Consider the following 24,744-nt stretch of genomic DNA (forward strand, 5'->3'; position numbering starts at 1 on the left):
TCAGCTATCTGAGCAGCTAACCGATCGCTGCAGCTGTACATAGTCTATTGGTAAATAGCCCACCCTTTTCACCTACCTCATCCCCATACTGTTTTTATTTATTTACTTTTCTGCTCTTCTGCACACCAATATCTCTACCTGTACATGACCATCTGATCATTTATCACTCCAGTGTTAATCTGCAAAATTGTAATTATTTGCCTACCTCCTCATGCCTTTTGCACACATTGTATATAGACCCCCCCTTTGTTTTCTACTGTGTTATTGACTTGTTAATTGTTTACTCCATGTGTAACTCTTTGTTGTATGCTCACACTGCTATGCTTTATCTTGGCCAGGTCGCAGTTGCAAATGAGAACTTGTTCTCAACTAGCCTACCTGGTTAAATAAAGGTGAAATAAAAATAAAAATAAAAATTTCTCTACGGCTGGCCATGCTTTCCACCTGGCTGCCCCTACCCCGGTCAACTGCCCAGCACCCTCCACAGCAACTCGCCAAAGCCCCCACCATTTCTCCTTTACCCAAATCCAGATAGCTGATGTTCTGAAAGAGCTTCAAAATCTAAACCCCAACAAATCAGCCGGGCTAGACAATCTGGACCCTCTCTTTCTAAAATGATCTGCCAAAATTGTTGCAACCCCTATTACTAGCCTGTTCAACCTCTCTTTCGTATCGTCAGATTCCCAAAGATTGGAAAGCTGCCGCGGTCATCCCCCTCTTGAAAGGGGGTGACACTCTAGACCTAAACTGCTACAGACCTATATCTATCCTACCCTGTCTTTCTAAGGTCTTCGAAAGCCAAGTTAAAAAACAGATTACAGACCATTTCGAATCCCACCGTACCTTCTCCGCTATGCAATCTGGTTTCAGAGCTGGTCATGGGTGCACCTCAGTCGTGCTCAAGGTCCTAAACGACATCATAACCGCCATCGATAAGAGATATTACTGTGCAGCCGTATTCATTGACCTGGCCAAGGCATTCGACTCTGTCAATCCCCACATTCTTATTGGTAGACTCGACAGCCTTGGTTTCTCAAATGATTGCCTCGCCTGTTTTACCAACTACTTCTCGGATAGAGTTCAGTGTGTCAAATCGGAGGGCCTGTTGTCTGGACCTCTGGCAGTCTCTCTTCTCTGTATACATCAATGATGTTGCTCTTGCTGCTGGGGATTCTCTGGTACAACTCTACACAGACAACACAATTCTGAATACATCTGGCCCCTCTGTTAACTAACCTCCAGACGAGCTTCAATGCAATTCAACTCTCCATCCGGGGCCTCCAACTGCTCTTAAAGCTCAAGTAAAACTAAATGCATGCTATTCAACCGATCACTGCCCGCACCTGCTCGCCCATCCAGCATCACTACTCTGGATGGTTCTTAATTAGAATATGTGGACACAAATACCTAGGTGTCTGGTTTGACTGTAAACTCTCCTTCCAGACTCACATTAAGCATCTCCAATACAAAATTAAATTTAGAATTGGCTTCCTATATTGCAACAAAGCATCCTTCACTCATGCTGCCAAACATACCCTCGTAAAACTGACCATCCTACCGATCCTAGACTTCGGTGATGTCATCTATAAAATAGCCTCCAACACTCTACTCAACAAACTGGATGCAGTCTATCACAGTGCCATCCGTTTTGTCACCAAAGCCCCATATACTACCCACCATTGCGAACTGTCTGCTCTCGTTGGTTGGCCCTTGCTTCATACTCGTCGCCAAACCCACTGGCTACAGGTTATCTACAAGTCTATGCTAGGTAAAGCCCCGCCTTACCTCAGCTCACTGGTCACCATAGCAGCACCCACTCGTAGCACGTGCTCCAGCAGGTATATCTCACTGGTCACCCCAAAGCCAATTCCTCCTTTGGTCGTCTTTCCTTCCAGTTCTCTGCTGCCAATGACTGGAACGAACTGCAAAAATCTCTGAAGCTGGAGACTCATATCTCCCTCACTAGCTTTAAGCACCAGCTGTCAGAGCAGCTCACATATCACTGCACATAGCCCATCTGTAAACAGCCCATCTATCTACCTCCCCAGACATAATTTATTTTGCACCCTAGTACCTTTGCACCCCAGTAGCTCTACTTGCACATTCATCTTCTGCACATCTACCATTCGAGTGTTTCATTGCTATATTGCAATTACTTCGCCACCATGGCCTATTTATTGCCTTAACTACCTTATCTTACCTCATTTGCACTCACTGTATATAGACTTCTTGTTTTCTTTTGTTCTACTGTATTATTGACTGTGTGTTTTGTTTATTCCATGTGTAACTCTGTGTTGTATGTGTCGAATTGCTATGCTTTATCTTGGCCAGGTCGCAGTTGCAAATGAGAACTCGTTCTCAACTAGCCTACCTAGTTAAATAAAGGTGAAATAAAGTCAGGGCTAGGATGTGGGTTATGGAGGGTCAGCCCCACAGAAAGCATGGAAACAATTGACCAGATAGAGCTGTCGTGTCTTTGGCTATGCCGGATTAAGTGATATGACATGCTATTCTATCAAATAATTTATCCGTAATTAATATTACCTGATTGAGCTAATCATGTAAATGTAATTAACTAGAGAGTTAGGGCACCACGAAATAATATTTATATAGCTGTTATCTTCCGAATAAACTCTTAAAGACCTAGTAATATTTTACATCAATAGCAGTCAATATTATTCGTCATCTTAATTCAGTCTCATCTGAAAGTTGTAAATTCTTGGTTATCTGCACGAACCCTGGCTAACAACTTGAAATCAGCAAAACAAAATTGGGTTTAATTATTTATTTACTAAATACCTAACTAATCACACAGAATTACACATACACATAATTAAATCATAACTTGATTACAAATTACATCATAAAGGAAAACGTCCCTAGTGGGCGGAACAGATATGACAGCTTGTTACACAAAAGAAAAGGGGCTGGGTTGGAGTGAAAGAGCGGGAAGACCGAGGAACAAAGGGCGAAGCTGTGCTATAGTAAATACAGAATCTTGTGCATTCTAAATTACTGCCCATTTGGAAAAGGAAAATGCAATAAATATTTACTCTGAGCTGCGCTTCAGTAGGTTGGTGGTAGATGGAAGGCCGTGTTGCCCAACCGAGTCCTTTGTAGAATGTCTCTGCTGGTAAATTGGATACATTGTTGTAACGTCATTATGTGGTAGACGGGAAACTCTGTCTGTTCCTTCCTAACCTGCGTTTGCAGCTGCTGTTGCTAACTCAACGGCTAGGAGGTATCACTTCTGTAGTGAATAAGGGTTCAAAGTTCATACCATTCGCAACCAAAGCTCACGCTGATGTTGGCTTCGTTCTGTAGTTATTATCTGAACCATTCGGACCGTCGTCCTCACATCCTCGGAACAGGAGGTTATATTGTCGTCAAGGCTTTATATAGGAAGGGAGAGGAGGGCGTGTTTGAAAAGTTTTATAGCCCATGTCCCTTCACAGGGGCCACTGATTGAGCAGAGCCCTACCTTATGAAAACCCAAATCTCACATTTTAGAAGCTAAAATCACATTTCATCCCATCACGAATAATTTAATATTCAAACATTTAAATTGAACAACAATTCCATGTGAATCCAATAACTCTGTGTAGACTTTCCACTGTAGAGTTTGTCATCTTATCATTGATGAGAATGTCTCAGATGACAACCAAACTGACATAATATTCATTAACCTCTTGAAACTCTGGGGGCAGTATTTCATTTTCGGATGAAAAACATTCCCGTTTTAAACAGGAAATTTTATCACGACAAGATGCTCAACTATGCATATAATTGACAGCTTTGGATTGAAAACACTGACGTTTCCAAAACTGCAAAGATATTGTCTGTGAGTGCAACAGAACTGATGTTGCAGACGAAACCCAGATAAAAATCCAATCAGGAAGTGCCCCATTTTTTGAAAGCGCTGCATGCCAATGACTCCTTATATGGCTGTGAATGGGCTACGAATGAGCTTACGCTTTCTACGTATTCCCCAAGGTGTCTACAGCATTGTGACGTCTTTTTACGCATTTATGTTGAAGAATAGCCGTAAGGGACCACATTGAGCAAGTGGTCACATGATGGCTCCCGCAGAAAATCTTGCGTAAAGTACAGAAGTAGCCATTTTTCCAATCGCTTCTTATGAGAAACCAATTGTCCCGGTGGATATATTATCGAATAGATATGTGAAAAACACCTTGAGGATTGATTCTAAACAATGTTTGCCATGTTTCTGTCGATATTATGGAGCTCATTTGGAAAAAAAGTTTGGTGTCGTAGTGACCTCATTTTCCGGCATTTTTGGAAAAAAGGAACATTTGCTATCTAACTGAGAGTCTCCTGAGTGAAAACACCCAAAGTTCTTCAATGGTAAATTATTCAATTTGATTGCTTTTCTTATTTTTGTGAAAATGTTGCCCGCTGCTAGCAGCGCATAATGCTATGCTAGGCTATGATAAACTTACACAAATGCTTGTCTAGCGTTGGCTGTAAAGCATATTTTGAAAATCTGAGATGACAGTGTGATTAACAAAAGGCTAAGATGTGTCTCAATATATTTCATCTGTGATTTTCATGAATAGGAAGATTTTCTAGGGATATTTATGTCCGCTGCGTTATGCTAATTAGTTTGAGGTGATGATTACGCTCCCGGATCAGGGTTTAAGAGTTGCAAGAAGTTTTAAGTACCACCGCATATGTTCAATTGGTCGGATTACCAGAATATAGTTCATTTCCCCCCACCTTCTGATGTTCCCAGAATCTCTGTTAACCAAGGGTTTTGCAAATGTAACATCAGTAGGGTAGAGAGAGGAAAAAGGGGGGGGGGGGAAAGAGGTATTTATGACTGTCATAAACCTACCCCCAGGCCAACTTCATGACAGAGCTCGGTACCATTTCTGATCCAAGGGTTTAGTATTATTGCTCTGTCAACAGGTTTACACCCCTTGTTGTGGGACACCCTTAAGGCTTAGATTGGAAAGGCTTAGTTTAGACTGTCTCAAGTCCAGAGAGAAAAAGTACCTCTTGCTGAACAGACAAAGATACTGCCTGATTGACAGTCAGGCAGTTACAGGACTGTCTCAGTGTCACAGGATTTTCTTGACATACTTTGTTAACTTCAGATGAATGTTATCACTGGGTTTAATACTACGAAAATAATAATTTTGATATTGTTATGTCACTGATACACTTTCCATGGAATGCTCAACATGAATTTGACATTTTTCCAGAGTGGAATGGAAAGGTAATGCGAAACCTCTTGGATTGCAGTTCTCATGTAATGTGTTCCTGGTAGTACCGAGTCCTGAGCACAGATGCCTACATTTTCCTCGCACATTCCAGAGCCTGGCTGGTGATGAGCCATTTCCCTTCCCCACAGGGGCCAGAGGATCAGCCCACATCAACAGCTACATCAAAGCCTTTCATTTCCTTCTATACGCTGACTCACACTATCATACCATCACACTGGATACCATTATCAACACAGTCAATACACTTCCCAGATGCACATTATCAAATGTACGCAGGGAGGGATGCAAGTAGAGAACCATTCACACAGACTTGCAGGCGGCGCAAACAAGCGGACACATGATGCTCTTAAATTGGAAATGATAGAGATCTGGTTTCAAAGACACAGCTGCCATGTTGTCACTCAGTTCTCGAAAACAAGCGTCGCAATCAAAACGGTCTTCCGCCTAACACAAACACAGGGTGGCGGAGTAAATGATTACATGTAATCTGACTATGAAACAACTAACCAGTTCGTTACCAGCTAAAATATTGTAATCAGATTACAGACACTTTTGAAAAACTAGATAATTACTTCTTGGATTAAATTCAGAAAGGATGCATTATGGCATCTATGTTTTCTCAATGACATCAAATCCAGCGTTGAAACAAGGCCCAAGTCAGAGACCACTATGATGACACACCAAATGTGTTTGATCATTTTTGTTTTCTTCAAATGCCTAAAGGAAAGTAATCTAAAAGTAACAGTGATCAGATTACGTTTGACAATTTTGGACAACTGGCAACTAACAGATTACATTAAGAAAGTAACATACCCAACCCTGCATACACAGAGTACTGTCATTGACTGCAGTATAGATTGCATTTTAAGAATCTTTATAATGGCAGGGGATAAAAGCTAAATACGTTTTTTTGTTCTTGGCCAGCTGCTTTGGAAACTCCTCAGAGTAGCTAAGCAAGCGAGCCACAAGCTGTTTTAGGTTTGCAGCTGCGTCATGTTGCTGCTAATTCCAGTTCTTCAGAACTGGGGCCACGTTCCCAGCAGCCACGTTCAGCAGACAGACAGACGATGCGTTCACACAGACAGAGGAATGCGATTATGATTGGAGCACAGGCCTGCAGGGCCTGAGCACTATAGGGTTAGCCGTTATATTACAAGGGGCTACGTTCTGCACACACTGCAGCATGACAGTGCACTGGGGAGAAGGTGAAGGCCATCGCACACGACAGCTTATCCACAGGGAATGATGTTTCACTTCAATGTAGCGAGGGGATGAATGCAATGAGTGTTTGATTTGCTTGAGCAATCCTGTAAAGGAAAGGCTTGTGGTTTTGTGTCTTAGCCCAATACTGCCAAAAGCTGGTGTGTGTGTGTGTGAAAAGAACTGAAACAAGTTAGTGACACTACCGTAGGCGTGTGAGTATTCAACGCTGCCCTCCAGCATGTTTGATTAGGGCCTCTGGATCAAGGGCTGTTCCTTGGAGAGCCAGGTGAGCAGAGTGACAAGGAGGCTGATACCTGCTCAGCACTTTGCTATGTGATGAGTCAGAGCAGAGCCTGTGACAGCACAGGTACATTTCCACCCACCGTGACACACACACGGAGCTAGGCTGTGAACAACCTTTATACAGAGCCACTTTAAAAAAAAAATGTTTTAAAGAGTATTGCTATTTGCATTCAATTCCCTAAACTTTTATCAATTTAGCTGTGAGATGGGTGGAACCAGCCTTTTTTCTTGCCCTCATTCAGAATGTTGATGAGCAATACTTAAACTATCAACTGACAGAAATTCATAGAGATTATGAATTACATCTTATTTTTTTATGAGAATGTGTTGGCACATTGGCATTCCTTCTCCAACACAAACCACACCAAGGTGAGTATGTATCCCAACAGTGCTTGGTTTGTAGGTTGCCATAGTGTCACTGCCATGGTGAGTCAGCATATGATTCCCTCTGATAAGGTGCGGTTTAACACAACGGGGAGGGAAAGAGCACCCGTGCCACTAAGTCTAGTGTTATAAGCGGAGGATGCTTCACTGTTGCTACATACACACTCAGCCCAAAATACTGCCCTGTCGGTGAGGCCAATCCCTTGAAATAAACACAGACATATCCCACACTCTGAGACCAAGAGCTTAACACCTGTAGAATGTAATGCAGTAACTGCTCCCCCCAAAATTCCCAAAACCCTTTCTTTGACATTGTGTAATGTGTATACTCAGATATACTTTGCTTATGGCTACATTAGCCGATGTCAAGACTATCATGTGCACGAGTCAAATATATGTATGCCGGTGCACAACCGCCAATAAGGACCCTGATTCTTTTGCAGTTCCTTCACAGCTGGGTTAATTCCAAAGGCCACGGGGAGAAGCTCTGACGCCGGAGCAGCAGTAGCTCAGCAACAGGAAGGAAACAGGACACCAGAGGAGACGCACAAACCCACTGAACTGGTCACAAGGCCCTTGGCATGTTCGTGACAGTCGGGCCGTAGTAAGCCTGCTGAGAACAAACAGCGAATGTAATCCATTCAGAGGGGAGTGAGTCGGAGCTACGGGTGTAAATAATATACGATGACATGAACAAACCATAAAAAGGCTATTTTTGAAAATGTGGTGGACTTTGGTCTTCTCATATGATCCAAGAAGATGAGGACTTTAAACTAACGTTTAGTAGACTCCTATGTCAATTAGGGATCCTTATCATCTGCTTTAACTGCATCACCAAGGCTGCGTTTACACAGGCAGTTCAATTCTGATCTTCATTTTTTCACACTAAATTGGTCCTTTGACCAATCACATCAGGTCTTTTCAAATTAGATATTTATCAGAGTTGACTAATTAGAGAAAAAAAATATCAGAAATGTTCTGCCTGAGTAAACGCAGCCCAAGGCATGTCATCGGACCTTCATTACCATGTTAATTGTTCAGTAGGACACACCATAGCAAACAAATTAACATTTGCATTTCTAATTGGACAGATCCAGGAAGTTCCTCCCGCTTCAGGGAAAGGGGATACCTAGTCAGTTGAACAACTGAAAGCATTCAAGAAAAATGTGTCTTCTGCATTTAATCCAACCCCTCTGAATCAAAGAGGTGAGGGGGGCTTCTTTAAATCGACATCCTCATCATTGGAGCCTGGGGAGCAGTTGTTGTTGGGGGGTTAACTGCCTTGCTCAAGGGCTGATTACAACCAGCGACCTTTCGGATACTGGCCCAACACTCTTAAGCGCTAGGCTACCTGCTGCCAAAATTAAGGTTTACTCCGTTTTCAACCGTTTGGTGCCTACTGAACGTGTCCCTTGTAATTGATGGAGAACACGTCTAATTAACAGTCTTTTGATCAATGCCGCCACCTCACCCACCCGCATACCACTCAGTCATTCGTCCAGTCTCACATACTCAGCCTTCACATCCTCTCCCGAGCTGGACATTACATCTGACGCTTTCTTCTCCAGATCCCTATTGCCATTTCCTCCTTGGTCCATGTTTCCATTTCGGCGGTGGCTAGTACACAATAGACTATGTAATAACACTATGGGGCAAAGCCTTCTCCGAATACAAATGGGGGCTAAAAAGGTCATTATATGGTGAGCTATTTCCCAACATCTTTGTCCAGGTTCTTTAATTTGTACATCAGCAAGCAAGCAAACACCAAGGCCTAGCTCGACATTAACATTGTCCTCTTGTCCGGGACAAGAAAAATGTAGATTTAAGTTCTATGAACGGATAAGTAAAACATATATATATTTTTTAATAACCATTAAAAAAAGAAATCACACAAAAATCACAATATCAAACAATTACTCCGATCAGAATAATATTCAAATCCTTTTTCATATTAAAAATGCCTACATTTCAAAGTGTAGGCTACAGTCTCATGTCCAAAGCGATGCTGATGAGCCTTTTAATTACATAAATATAGGTTAAAAGCCAGTCATATTTGACACATAATGAAGGATAATTAACATCGTCTAAATACTTGATTAATATGCCATTGAAACCAGCATTTTTCTCATGTTCCATTGGTTTTCAAAATCAACTTTATTTTATTGTCCAGCAGCCAATAGCAGAATTCTAGTCATATTTGTAACCCATACTAGTTGATGCATCTTTAAAACTCCCCTCTTTCTTAATTTCTAAAGGATATTTTCATCTCTGTCACATTAAACAGATTGTGCGTGCAGTGCGCTTTTGAGACAGTGTTTTTCCCCCTTATTGCATTTTGGAGCATTCACGCATAGCCTACAGCCATGTGCGCATTGTTGAACTTATAATATGAAGTAATAAATATGTATCAACATTTTAAGCTAAACGGTCTGACCTGCTGCATCAGCCTCATTGGACGCCCTTAATTTCGAGCCCTGTAGGCAATTCTTTTAAAAAGACATAAGTATTTGGTTGTAATTGCAATGTTGCAATATTTTATAGGCTACCAAGGATGGCCAACCTTCCTCCAGGAGAACCTTAAAAAGAAAGACAAAAAGCCAATAGGCAGAGTGTTGCCTACATTTTTGTCTGATTCTCTATGGTAAAAAAATCTAATGTATTTTATTTTGTAAAGTGGACAAGCGACATGAGATTTTGGACAAGTAAAAAAAAAAAATGTCCTCAGACAAGTAGCTAAAAAGTTTGTCACGCCGTGTAAGTAGGGGGATGCAAAAGGTCGGACCTTTTACGAAAATTTTCCATTGGAAGTTAAGCCCGGGAATTTGGGAAATTTTGCTTAAAATTCATCAAAAAAGTTAGCTTATAACAGTGAACCTTTTTTTGTGGGATACACAAGGTCTTGTGGCATATTTTGGTTAAACTATCCACAATTCAATAGAATTCTTCCATCACATGTAAAGCTGTTTCTCAAGATCTTGCACACTAATGAGATGCTATTGAGCCCACACTACTGCACTGTCTAAGCCAAGGACTACATGCTTTCTGGTAAGTTTGATTACAATACTGGGTGGGGTGAATATACACTGCTCAAAAAAATAAAGGGAACACTTAAACAACACAATGTAACTCCAAGTCAATCGCACTTCTGTGAAATCAAACTGTCCACTTAGGAAGCAACACTGATTGACAATAAATTTCACATGCTGTTGTGCAAATGGAATAGACAACAGGTGGAAATTATAGGCAATTAGCAAGACACCCCCAATAAAGGAGTGGTTCTGCAGGTGATAACCACAGACCACTTCTCAGTTCCTATGCTTCCTGGCTGATGTTTTGGTCAATTTTGAATGCTGGCGGTGCTTTCACTCTAGTGGTAGCATGAGACGGAGTCTACAACCCACACAAGTGGCTCAGGTAGTGCAGCTCATCCAGGATGGCACATCAATGCGAGCTGTGGCAAGAAGGTTTGCTGTGTCTGTCAGCGTAGTGTCCAGAGCATGGAGGCGCTACCAGGAGACAGGCCAGTACATCAGGAGATGTGGAGGAGGCCGTAGGAGGGCAGCAACCCAGCAGCAGGACCGCTACCTCCGCCTTTGTGCAAGGAGGAGCAGGAGGAGCACTGCAAGAGCCCTGAAAAATGACCTCCAGCAGGCCACAAATGTGCATGTGTCTGCTCAAACGGTCAGAAACAGATCCCATGAGGGTGGTATGAGGACCCGATGTCCACAGGTGGGGGTTGTGCTTACAGCCCAACCCCGTACAGGGCGTTTGGCATTTGCCAGAGAACACCAAGATTGGCAAATTCGCCACTGGCGCCCTGTACTCTTCACATATGAAAGCAGGTTCACACTGAGCACGTGACAGTCTGGAGACGCCGTGGAGAACGTTCTGCTGCCTGCAACATCCTCCAGCATGACCGGTTTGGCGGTGGGTCAGTCATGGTGTGGGGTGGCATTTATTTGGGGGGCCGCACAGCCCTCCATGTGCTCGCCAGAGGTAGCATGACTGCCATTAGGTACCGAGAGGAGGTCCTCAGACCCCTTGTTAGACCATATGCTGGTGCGGTTGGCCCTGGGTTCCTCCTAATGCTAGACCTCATGTGGCTGGAGTGTGTCAGCAGTTCATGCAAGAGGAAGGCATTGCATTGATGCTATGGACTGGCCCGCCCGTTCCCCAGACCTGAATCCAATTGAGCACATCTGGGACATCATGTCTCACTCTATCCACCAACGCCACGTTGCACCACAGACTGTCCAGGAGTTGGCGGATACTTTAGTCCAGGTCTGGGAGGAAATCCCTAAGGAGACCATCCGCTACCTCAACAGGAGCATGCCCAGGCGTTGTAGGGAGGTCATACAGGCACGTGGAGACCACACACACTACTGAGCCTCATTTTGACTTGTTTTAAGGACATTACATCAAAGTTGAATCAGTCTGTAGTGTGGTTTTCCACTTTAATTTTTAGTGTGACTCCAAATCCAGACCTCCATGGGTTGATACATTTGATTTCCATTGATAATTTGTGTGATTTTGTTGTCAGCACATTCAACTATGTAAAGAAAAGTATTTAATAAGAATATTTCATTCATTCAGATCTAGGATGTGTTATTTTAGTGTTCCCTTTATTTTTTTGAGCAGTGTATTTTATATGACATACATTATTTTTTGTTAACTAGTAAATACTAGCCTACAGCAAAATGTGTTGAAATTATTTCTAACTAAACAATTTCTGCTAGTTAGTTTTTGCTACCATGTGGGTTTTAGCGTGCTTAAACCTGCTAACTGTAGAGTGTTAATTCACCTGTTTCCATACATGTTTCATTTTAAAACATGTATCTTACAAAGGACTTGTTTAATCTAACTGCTTAACTATTTCTGTACATGGAATTGTATTTATTCATTATTACTCATTTTTTCTCATCTTTACAGGAAAATGCCACAGGCACTATCTGATGTGTGGAGACATTTCACTGCTGCTAATGTATAAGGAAAAGCTGTGTACATTTGCAAATACTGTGCCAAATCATATGCAAAGAATGCAACAAAGATGCAGAATCTGGCCAAGTGCATAAAGTTCCCTCAGCGCTCACAACAAGCAACCTTTGACAATAGTCCCTCAACTTATATTCGAAGTGAAAATTATGAATCAGACACCTTATCGATAGCAACAGCTCATGGTCCTCCTGGAATCAGAAGCTTTTTTGATTCAATAGGTGGAACGTAGTCAGAGAAATGCTGATGAATGTCTTGCTCGAGCTGTGTATGCAACTGGTTCACCCACATCACCACCATTAGCTGTGCTGCTCATGCATTGAACCTGCTCCTCAAGGACATCATGGCACTGAAAACAATGGATACACTCTACAAGAGAGACAAGGAAATTGTTAGGTATGTGAAGGGTAATCAAGTTATAGCAGCAATCTACCTCACCAAGCAAAGTGAGAAGAATAAGAGCACCACATTGAAGCTGCCCAGCAATACCCGTTCCTGGAGGGGAAGGAGTCTCTCCAAGAAATGGCCATATCACAGTCTGCCGATATGGACAACCCCATCAAGAGGATCCTCCAGGATGATGTATTTTGGGAGAGTGGTAAGCAGCCTGAAACCTATAGCAGTAGCCATTGCACGGACTGAGGGAGACAGTGCCACCCTGTCTGATGTTCAGACTCTGCTGACAGATGGAAGAGAAGAAATCCATACTGCCCAAGTATGCTGGCAAGAGCATCCTGTCTGATGCAGAAATCAACAAGACCTATGGTGTCATCACTTCCGGAACACACACACACACACACACACACCAAAGCACGCAATAGGCTGAACAATACAGGGGTCGAAAAATTGGTGGCCACCCGGGCAAATTTGAGGCTTTTTGAGCCTGACAACGAGCCATCCTCAACAAGGTTGGAAAGTGACAGTGAAGATGAGTTGGACATTGAGGTCCAGGGAGAAGACATGGAAGCCTGAATGGAAGACAACCAAAGCTTTAGTTTCTCGACAATAATTTTACAGATGTATGTTGAAAACATTTTTGGGAGATGCGATCGATCATTGGGGATACGATGGATCAAAGGCGGAGTTGTTGCTAACATTTACCAAAACAACTGTAAATTTACAACAAACAAAAAAATTATAATACGTTTTCGTCTTTTGAGCTTGTAGTCATGAAATCTATGCAGCCTACTCAATCACTTTTTATAGCTACAGTTTACAGGCCTCCTGGGCCATATACAACATTCCTCATTGAGTTCCCTGAATTCCTATCGGACGTTGTAGTCATAGCAGATAATATCCCAATTTTTGGTGACTTTAATATTCACATGGAAAAGTCCACAGACCCACTCCAAAAGGCTTTCGGAGCCATCATCGACTCAGTGGGTTTTGTCCAACATGTCTCTGGACCTACTCACTGTCACAGTCATACTCTGAACCTAGTTTTGTCCCATGGAAATAATGTTGTGGATCTTAATGTTTTTCCTCATAATCCTGGACTATCGGACGACCATTTTATTACGTTTGCAATTGCAACAAACAATCTGCTCAGACCCCAACCAAGGAACATCAAAAGTCGTGCTATAAATTCACAGACAACACAAAGATTCATTGATGCCCTTCCAGACTCCCTCTGTCTACCCAAGGACGTCAGAGGGCAAAAATCCATTAACCACCTAACTGAGGAACTCAATTTAACATTGCGCAATACCCTAGATGCAGTTTCACCCCTAAAAACTAAAAACATTTATCATAAGAAACTAGCTCCCTGTTATACAGAAAATAGCCGAGCTCTGAAGCAAGCTTCCAGAAAATTGGAACGGAAATGGCACCACACCAAACTGGAAGTCTTCTGACTAGCTTGGAAAGACAGTACCATGCAGTATCGAAGAGCCCTTACTGCTGCTCGATCATCCTATTTTTCCAACTTAATTGAGGAAAATAAGAACAATCCAAAATTTATTTTTGATACTGTCGCAAAGCTAACTAAAAAGCAGCATTCCCCAAGAGATGATGGATTTTCACTTCAGCAGCATTCCCCAAGAGATGATGGCTTTCACTTCAGTAGTAATAAATTCATGAACTTCTTTGAGGAAAAGATCGTGATTATTAGAAAGCAAAATACGGACTCCTCCTTAAATCTGCGTATTCCTTCAAAACTCAGTTGTCCTGAGTCCGCACAACTCTGCCAGGACATAGGATCAAGAGAGACACTCAAGTGTTTTAGTACTATATCTCTTGATACAATGATGAAAATAATCATGGCCTGTAAACCTTCAAGCTGCATACTGGACCCTATTCCAACTAAACTACTGAAAGAGCTGCTTCCTGTGCTTGGCCCTACTATGTTGAACATAATAAACGGCTCTCTATCCACCGGATGTGTACCAAACTCACTAAAAGTGGCAGTAATAAAGCCTCTCTTGAAAAAGCCAAACCTTGACCGAGAAAATATTTTAAAAACTATCAGTCTATATCGATTCTTCCACTCATCTCAAACATTTTAGAAAAGGCTGTTGCCTTCCTGAAGACAAACAATGTATACGAAATGCTTCAGTCTGGTTTTAGACCCCATCATAGCACTGAGACTGCACTTGTGAAGGTGGTAAATGACCTTTTATTGGCATCAGACCGAGGCTTTGGATCTGTCCTCGTGCTCCTAGGCCATAGTGCTGCTTTTGATACCATCGATCACCACATTCTTTTGGAGAGATTGGAAACCCAAATTGGTCTACACGGACAAGTTCTGGCCTGGTTTAGATCTTATCTGTCGGAAAGGTATCAGTTTGTCTCTGTGAATAGTTTGTCCTCTGACAAATCAACTGTAAATTTCGGTGTTCCTCAAGGTTCCGTTTTAGGACCACTATTGTTTTCACTATATATTTTACCTCTTGGGGATGTCATTCGAAAACATAATGTTAACTTTCACTGCTATGCAGATGACACACAGCTGTACATTTCAATGAAACATGGTGAAGCCCCAAAATTGCCCTCGCTAGAAGCATGTGTTTCAGACATAAGGAAGTGGATGGCTGCAAACGTTTTACTTTTAAACTCGGACAAAACAGAGATGCTTGTTGTAGGTCCCAAGAAACAAAGAGATCTTCTGTTGAATCTGACAATTACTCTTAATGGTTGTACAGTCATCTCAAATAAAACTGTGAAGGACCTCGCCGTTACTCTGGACCCTGATCTCTATTTTGAAGAACATATCAAGACCATTTCAAGGACAGCTTTTTTCCATCTACGTAACATTGCAAAAATCTGAAACTTTCTGTCCAAAAATGCAGAAAAATGTATCCATGCTTTTGTTACTTCTAAGTTAGACTACTGCAATGCTCTACTTTCCAGCTACCCGGATAAAGCACTAAATATTCTTCAGTTAGTGCTAAATACAGCAGCTAGAATCCTGACTAGAACCCAAAAATTGTATCATATTACTCCAGTGCTAGCCTCCCTACACTGGCTTCCTGTCAAAGCAAGGGCTGATTTCAAGGTTTTACTGCTAACCTACAAAGCATTACATGGGCTTGCTCCTACCTATCTCTCTGAGTTGGTCCTGCCGTACATACCTACACGTACGCTACGGCCACAAGACGCAGGCCTAATTGTCCCTAGAATTTCTAAGCAAACAGCTGGAGGCAGGGCTTTCTCCTATAGAGCTCCATTTTTATGGAATGGTCTGCCTACCCATGTGAGAGACACAAACTCGTTCTCAACCTTTAAGTCTTTACTGAAGACCCATCTCTTCAGTGGGTCATATGATTGAGTGTAGTCTGGCCCAGGAGTGTGAAGGTGAACTGAAAGGCTCTGGAGCAACGAACCGCCCTTGCTGTCTCTGCCTGGCCGGTTCCCCTCTTTCTACTGGGATTCTCTAACTCTAACCCTATTACAGGGGCTGAGTCACTGGCTTACTGGTGCTCTTTCTTGCCGTCACTAGGAGGGGTGCGTCATTTGAGTGAGTTGAGTCACTGATGTGATCTTCCTGTCTGGATTGGCGCCCCCCCTTGGGTTGTGCCGTGGCGGAGATCTTTGTGGGCTATACTCGGACTTGAACCAGGATGGTAGGTTGGTGGTTGAAGATATCCCTCTAGTGGTGTGGGGGCTGTGCTTTGGCAAAGTGGGTGGGGTTATATCCTTCCTGTTTGGCACGGTCCGGGGTATCATCAGATGGGGCCACAGTGTCTCCTGACCCCTCCTGTCTCATCCTCCAGTATTTATGCTGCAGTAGTTCATGTGTCGGGGGGCTAGGGTGAGTTTGTCATATCTGGAGTACTTCTCCTGTCTTATCCGGTGTCCTGTGTGAATTTAAGTATGCTCTCTCTAATTCTCTCTTTCTTTCTCTCTCTCGGAGGACCTGGCTCAGGTCCTGAGCCAGGACCATGCCTCAGGACTACCTGGCATGATGACTCCTTGCTGTCCCAAGTCCACCTGACCGTGCTGCAGCTCCAGTTTCAACTGTTCTGCCTGTGATTATTATTATTTGACCATGCTGGTCATTTATGAACATTTGAACATCTTGGCCATGTTCTGTTATAATCTCCACCCGGCACAGCAAGAAGAGGACTGGCCACCCCTCATAGCCTGGTTCCTCTCTAGGTTTCTTCCTAGGTTTTGGCCTTTCTAGGGAGTTTTTCCTAGCCACCGTGCTTCTACACCTGCATTGCTTGCTGTTTGGGGTTTTAGGCTGGGTTTCTGTATAGCACTTTGAGATATCAGCTGATGTACGAAGGGCTATATAAATAAATTTGATTTGGGGATCATTCAATATTCCCTTTATTTTGTTGTTCAGTGAAATCATCCCATGTGACGAGTCAACTCATTTAATTACAGTTCAATTCATAACTAAATTGCTTTTTTATTTAAATTGGAAGGATTTCATAATTTGCAATTATGTCTACTTATGATAAGGTAAAAGGTTTATGTTTCTATAGCCAATGCAAAAAGTACCATTTAAATGGTATTCATATTATATATATATTCCATTAATTCCCATATATTTTCGTTAATTCCCATGGAAAGTTTCCACTTCTGAATATGCCCCAAAATGTGCAACCCTACATGTAAGTCTACACTGATGTGTGAGAAAAGAGCATAGCCCACTGTCATCTTATGTACATAAACAGGATGACTCTCCAATGATGGGAACTTGGTTTTGGTCTATTTATAATGTTATTTGCTCTCCAAGGGTTGACCAGGCTTCTCAGTAGACAGACATTTTAAAAAGCACTAGTAGGTCAGGAGGACTGACTGTGTGGAGTCATATGACCAACCATAGATACCTTCAGAGACATAGGCAGACACAAGATGCTGCGAACCAATCAGAAAGTCCCGGTGCTACCCCCATTGCCTGGGGTTTGCTGATGATGCACGGCAGAGCAGAGGCCAGCAGCAATCCATCCACTGAGCAACTTGCCAATTATTGAGCTGAACAAAGTGCTAATGAGCTGTGTGACCTGGCTGGCTGTGTGAGAAGCTCTGATAGTAGTAGTAGTCAGAACTAGCCTCATTTGCCAGATGTTGAAGCTTTACTAGAATTAGACCCATGAAGCCAAAGCATCCAGTACAGAGAGAATTTAGATGAATATGAATGAATTTAGTGAAAGGCTGATGCTCCTATGTGACAGTTATTCTTTTGATGAACCAAGCAATCGTATGTTGGCATTAGATTTGAGTATAATGACATGGAGCTACAATGGAATCCTATGGAAAAGTTAAGCAACGTTTTAGGTTTTTATTCCACTTTCACAAACTCTTCGTCAAAGACCAATAGTCAGATACTGTGGGTCCCACATGACCCTCTTTGTCAAAGACCAATGGTCAGATACTGTGGGTCCCACCTGACACAACAGAATAGCAAAACCGACCTGCAGTACATACTGTAGGCTCTCCAATCCAGTGGACAGTCACCTCTAAATCCACTGGTCTGGATTAATTCTGAAGCCCCGAGGCTTCATCTGACCAGCCATGTTTAACATATTCCTGCTCGGTACCCGAGAGTGCTCCATCAACACTACCCCTGGTCTGTCTGACTGCCTGCCTCAGAGCTGCAGGGTGGGGAATGAGAGGAGCGGACATGACAGTGTACCTCTAGGCATGCCCTATCAGCTCTTTCACCAATCCATTGTTTCAGTACTCCCAAAAATCAAGGGGTCAATCTCTAGAGTCTAGACTAGAGGGATGGCTCAAATGCAGTGATCACTCCTGCCAGAGACATTTTGACTAGCTTATACATGGAGCACTACAAGCAAAGATACTTTTGCATTTAGGCTATTTTATGGTCGATAATAAAATCATCAGTGATAATTTGGAAAGCTCCAATGGTATCTTACCACCCATTTACATTTTGTATGATCACGTTTCTCAATAATCCCAGACATATGCTAATAACATCATGTAAAATACCAGACGGTGGCTCGAAGCGCACTAGTTGGGTCTAGGTAACAACGGTTAACTAAGCAAACGCATTGGACAGTGAATGGGAGAGTAACGTTACTGTCTGGAAATATGGGGTTATTCTATGTATGGACCCATATGGCATTTCAGTATTGACTGTGAATTAGGCTAGGCCTAGTCCACTCCAAGAGAAAAATATTTGCCCTTGTATCATAACAGCAGTAGCAGAGTATTATGACAAAAAAAAAGCACAGAGAAAACGTTAGCTCTATGGTCATACTTACTGCTGACTTTCATACTGCCAAATGCTGAAGGCTGCGGCACCGCTTTGCAGCTCTCTGCGAAGGAGGTGGTTCTGGGCCGACCCGACATATTCCAATCCAAGTTATCCCTGCTTCGTCTTCAGTCGAATCGTACTTTTTCCAGTTCTATTAGTCTTCGACTGTCCTCTGTAGAATGCGTTGTTTTTTTATTTAAAAAAATGTAAGTGAAAATTGGTAGCCAATTCCACGATAGAGGTCTGCTTCTTCTTATATCGTTCTAACACGAGCTAGCCAGCCAGCTAGCTAGCGAACTAATTTCGAACCGGTCAGCTGTGTCTGTTCTCGAGCTGTCGTCCAGCCACATTCAGCAATAATCTGTCATCCCTTTTATTTTGTATGTTCCTTTCACTTACCTAGGCTAACGTTATAAAGGCATTCTAGAAAATAACGGCCTGAGCCAGGTGTCTCATAAAATTGGGCCTCTCAAAGTTGCCAGTCCATTAAAAAAACAACGCGGTAAAGAGGAATAGGCTACATACAATGGCATGAACGACAAGTCTGCTTACGTTGAATGATTCTCAAAATAAAACAATATCAGGTCCAATCGCTAATCTTCATATTCTTATATTGACACTAAAGGATCCGACAGCACCAGCCATGGCGGCTCCCAGTGTCAGACCGACCAACATTCAAATCGGACACAAATGAACAAAATTCCCGATTTCAGGCCGAAAGAAACGCACCGACGTTTCTTTGAGAACTTCGCCCCCATAAACACAGAAGCAATTGTCGATAGTCCTTGCTGGCTGACGACGACGTGAAATACTATTCCAAATGTATTTTTTTGTTGAAAACAGTCATGCTACCGCTCCACTAAATGTGAAATTCTCTTTTGATTCCTTCTTTCTCTGTCTGCTAGTTCTCTTTGTCAGACTACGACCAAAACAACGCAAATTACTTAAGCTATTGAGTGGGTGAACCTCTTTCACGATCTCCACTAGATAGCCAAGCTACAGAGTCAAGTGCCTATGTTGTAAAGGCTCATGAAAATAAAACATGTATTTTTTGTCTTAATTTAAGGCCATGGTTAGGCATACGGTTATCAACGGGGTTGGGATTAAAAACACATTTTAAGAAAATACATTTTAGAAATGGGAGTGGTGTATGACTTTGTGGCTGTGGTAACTAGGGACAAACCGCTACGGCCTCTACGCAAATCTAAAACTACGGGAATATCGAATTGTGCACGCTCAGGCAGACGCGAGGAGGTTACGTCGACCAATCCAAAGCGAATCCATACGAAATGTGTGTAGAGACGTCAAGCCCAATGAGCGCGTTTATGTCTTAAGTCTACTGCCGCTATTGTCAAGATCAAATAAAAGGTACTTCGACATAACGACAGAATGGTGCAGTAACGTGCAGTAACATGGATGCCAAGGAAAGCCAGGCGTAGCAAAATATTTGACAAATAAAACAACTGAAACATTCTCTTTCGTCCTTCTCTCTCTCTCTTCAATAATTTTCCATCAATTCGCAAGTGTCTTGATTCTCACAGGAGAAAGCATCCAAGCGAGCGAAACAGCGCCACTCTGTTTCAGTATGTGAAGCCTACGGAAAATATTCTACAGTTCTACAATTGATTAAATCGTTTTTTCCCTCATCAATCTACACACAATAACCAATAAAGACAAAGCAAAAGTATTTTTTTGAACATTTTTGCTAATTTGTTACAAATAAAAAAGTGAAATATCACATTTACATAAGTATTCAGACCTTTTACACAGTACTTTGAGGTAGCTCCTTTGGCAGCGATCACAGCATTGAGTCTTGTGTATGACGCTACATTCTTCTCAGCAGATCCTCTCAAGCTCTGTCAGATTGGATGGAGAGATGTTTGATCTGGTTCAAGTCCAGGCTCTGGCTGGGCCACTCAAGGACATTCAGAGACTTGTCCCGAAGCCACTCCTGCATTATCTTGGCTGTGTGCTTAGGGTCATTATCCTGTTGGAAGGTGAACCTTCGCCCCAGTTTGAGGTCCTGAGCACTCTGGAGCAGGTTTTCATCAAGGATCTCGCTGTACTTTGCTCCGTTCATCTCTGCCTCAATCCTGACTAGTCTCCCATTCCCTGCCGCTGAAAAACATCCTCACAGCATGATGCTGCCACCACCATGCTTCACCGTAGGGATGGTGCCAGGTTTCCTCCAGACGTGACGCTTGGAATTCAGGCCAAAGAGTTCAATCTTGGTTTCATCAGACCAAAGAATCTTGTTTCTCATGGTCTGAGAGTCTTCAGGGGCTTTTTGGCTAACTCCAAAAGGCCTGTCATGTGCCTTTTATTGAGGAGTGGCTTACATCTAGCCACTCTACCATAAAGGCCTAATTGGTGGAGTGCTGCAGAGATGGTTGTCCTTCTGGAAGGTTCTCCCATCTCCACAGAGGAAATCTAGAGCTCTGTCAGAGTGACCATCGAGTTCTTGGTCACCTCCCTGATCAAGGCCCTTCTCCCTGATTGCTCAGTTTGGCCGTGCGGCCAGCTCTAGGAAGAGTCTTGATGGTTCCGAACTTCTTCCATTTAAGAATGATGGAGTCCACTGTGTTCTTGGGGACCTTCAATGCTACAGAATACTTTTGGTACCCTTTGCCAGATCTGTGCCCTGTCACAATCCTTGCTCTGAGCTCTAAGGACAATTCCTTCAACCTCATGGCTTGGTTATTGCTCTGACATGCACTGTCAACTTTGGGTCTTTATATAGACAGGTGTGTGCCTTTCAAAATCATGTCCGATCAATTGAATTTACCACAGGTAGACTCCAATCAAGTTGTAGAAACATCTCACGGTATCATGTTTTAGGGAAGACCCAGATGCAGACAGTGTTGAAGTAACATCAGTTTATTTCTAGAACAGGGGGCAGGCAAAACGACAGGTCAAGGGTAGGAAGAGGTCAGTAATCCAGATGAGTCCAAAAGGTACAGAACGGCAGGCAGTCTCAGCGTCAGGGCAGGCACATGTCAATAACCCAGTGTGGTGGGACAAGGTACAGGACGACAGGCAGGCTTAGGGTCAGGGCAGGCAGAAAACAAGAACTAGAAACCGATAGAGGCAAAGGGGAAAACGCTGGTAGGCTTGCCGAAGAAAACAAACTGCCAACAAACAAACAGAGAACACAGGTGATAATGAGGGGAGATGGTAGACACCATGTGGAGTGGGGTGGAGACAAGCACAAAAACAGGTGAAACAGATCAGGATGTGACACAAGGATGATCAATGGAAACAGGATGTACCTGAGCTCAATTTCGAGTCTCAAAGCAAAGGGTCTGAATACTTATGTAAATAAGGTATTTCAGTTTTTTGTATTAATACATTTGCAAACATTTCTAAAAACAAATGTTTATGTTGTCATTATGGGGTATTGTGTGTAGATTGCTGAGGATTTTTTAGAATAAGGCTGGAACGTAACAAAATGTGGAAAAAGTCATGGGGTCTGAATACTTTCCGAAGGCACTGTATCTGATGCTGTCTGGACCAAAAGAGTATGTTGCCGCCATAGCATCTGATTGATTGATGCCAGCAAGCATTTGGCCTCCCTTGATAAAATAATTAGCCAATCAGCGTTGAGCTGAGCTCAACTGTGGTTTGTCCTGGTGCAGCAAAACGCCCAACAAGGGAGGTCAGTTTGGATTTTACTTTACAATATGTAGCCTACATGTAGCCTAGTTAACTAGTTAGCTAATTTAGCAGGTTCATTGTTGCCCATTCGAGAAAGTTAGGCTAGCAAGCATTTTAGCTAGGTAGCCTATGACAAAAAACAAAAAAAAAGTGTACTTACTGTATGACAGAGCCATAGACCGTTTTGCCAACATGAAAAAGGAGGGTTGAATTGTCATTAAACTAGTCTATAAGTAGGGTGTTTTTACTTGCGCGCACACACAGAAAGAAATCAGTGCCATGGACAGCCACATGATATTTAGCTAAATTGATTGGACCTGTCATTCAGGGCAGAGCCCCATCTATTTAGATATAAACAATAAAGTAAAAAACGTGTCATTAATATGTTTCACATATCACATATGTTTCAGCCTAGCTCAGTGCTTTCTGTGGTAGTGGGGCAGCCAGCGGAAAATACAGAATGTAGGGGTTGATAATGTTCTCTAGATGCGCCGTGATTGGCTCAGTGTTCTGTCACTCATGGGGACACTACGTCACAGCAAGACCCTTGGTTGCTGCCATAGACTTCCATTAGAAGTGCCCATCGAAGAATACTCAAGGTCATTGGCCACAGATAAAATTATTTCAAATCGTGTTATATCTACTGTAGCTTTGATTGGACTGATTATGTCAACATCATACTTTCAAAATCCTAGCTAGCAAGCTAGCAGTCATCATCAGGAATCACATCGACAATCTACTGGCAAATTGTTTTCAATCCTTGTCATGTAAAGAGAAATTATATATAAAACGTATCAGGGTGCTCATCAGCCATTGGACATAAACATTACACAACAAGTTTGAAATCGCAAATGCAACAATTAGTGCTAAGGTGCCACTGCAGCCCCAGTTTCAATCCCAGGCTGTTTCACAGCCGGCTGTGACCGGGAAACCCATGAGGCTTCGCACAATTGGCCCAGCATCGTCCGAGTTAGAGGAGGGTTTGGCCAGCCGGGATGTCCTTGTCTCATCGTGCTCTAGAGACTCCTTGTGGTGGGCCGGGCGCCTACAAGCTGACTTCGGTTGTCAGTTCCACAGTGTTTCCTCCGACACAGTGGTGCAGCTGGCTTCTGGGTAAAGCGAGCAGTGTGTCAAGAAGCAGTGTGGCTTGGCTCTCGACCTTCACCACGTCCGTAGGGGGTTTGCAGCGATGAGACAAGATCGTAACTACCAAATGGATAACACGAAAATGGGGGTAACGCCATGGGCCAGAAAATGTTCAATACATTGGCATGTCAATCCAGCAGGACTTCTGCCACGTTACTAACAATTGGAAACTCGAAACTGGGAGACTCGGATAAGACTAGCTCCGACTGGGAAAATAAATAATAATAAAATAATTTTGAACGGTCATCCAACTCGGAATTCAAAGTCAGGATTTTGGGCCTCTTTCTAGAGCCCACAAGAAGGACCGCCACGCCACCTTCCTGTTCAAGTGACCACAGCACAACAAGGTGAGTCCAAAAATGTATTGTATGCTACTGCACAAATGAAGTAATATGCCATGGAGATATGCATACTGTAGCCAAGAAAGTAATACCAAGTGTATGTTGTGTAGTAAGCTGTTAGTAGCCCATGTGTCTCACCCTAATAATTTGGTCCCTTTCCTCCCTCATAATTTTGCCTGTTTTAGAGAATTGTGATCATCGAATATTGTAAGAGATTTCATTATCTGCTTATATGCCCCTTTTATTCATCCTACGGTTCTGACTTGGTATAAATGGGGAATACTGTAAAAACAGCCCATGTTCTGAATTCTGTTGCTGTACATTTCAAAAGTGCTGAACAAATAGTTATATTGACTACGTCCATCCTGGCTTGCTCATTAATATCTTAATCGAAATGACGGATTGCCTCTTATCCGCTCATCTTTCCTTTATGCCATAGTTTGTACATCTCACTTGTCAGTAGAAACCACATTTGTTTAAGCAAGTCAGCCATATCAGCTATGTTTTTTTACAAGGCAGCAAATGAGGCTGATTTAACCGTTTCACTGCCAAACAAGGCTCCGCTGATAGCCAGGTGTAGTGGTGGTAAGGAGTCCCTCCATGGTGCTGAAAAGAAAGCTCTCGTATTGTGGGCACCATGTGTCACCATTATAGTGCAATGAATGAATTGGTTAGTGTTGTGTTGTGTTGAGCTGTGTAGTGGCTTTGCCCCAACAAGATTCACATGCTAAAAATGCCACTGGATTGGACTAAATTGTTTTGGGTATCTTCAAGTTTGTTTTCAGCGTATGAAACAGCATGTACA

The 24,744-nt window shown here is 42.7% G+C and overlaps 1 protein-coding gene across 4 annotated transcripts in view; it reads right to left on the reverse strand.

Annotated features, from left to right (window-relative positions):
- Positions 1–19,753, reverse strand: part of LOC109890683 (glycogen synthase kinase-3 beta) — a 54,870-nt gene extending 35,117 nt beyond the window's left edge. The window contains exon 1 of one of the 4 annotated variants that reach the window (XM_020482655.2): positions 18,806–19,753. In XM_020482655.2, coding sequence (XP_020338244.1) covers positions 18,806–18,893 — 88 coding nt within the window. In that variant the 5' untranslated portion in view covers positions 18,894–19,753. The remainder of the gene's footprint in view (positions 1–18,805) is intronic. The other 3 variants (XM_031824520.1, XM_031824521.1, XM_020482656.2) reach the window with 3 other exon arrangements.
- Positions 19,754–24,744: the final 4,991 nt, after the last annotated feature.

Source organism: Oncorhynchus kisutch, linkage group LG5 (assembly GCF_002021735.2).
Source record: "Oncorhynchus kisutch isolate 150728-3 linkage group LG5, Okis_V2, whole genome shotgun sequence".
In the NCBI taxonomy this organism is placed as follows: Eukaryota; Metazoa; Chordata; class Actinopteri; order Salmoniformes; family Salmonidae; genus Oncorhynchus; species Oncorhynchus kisutch.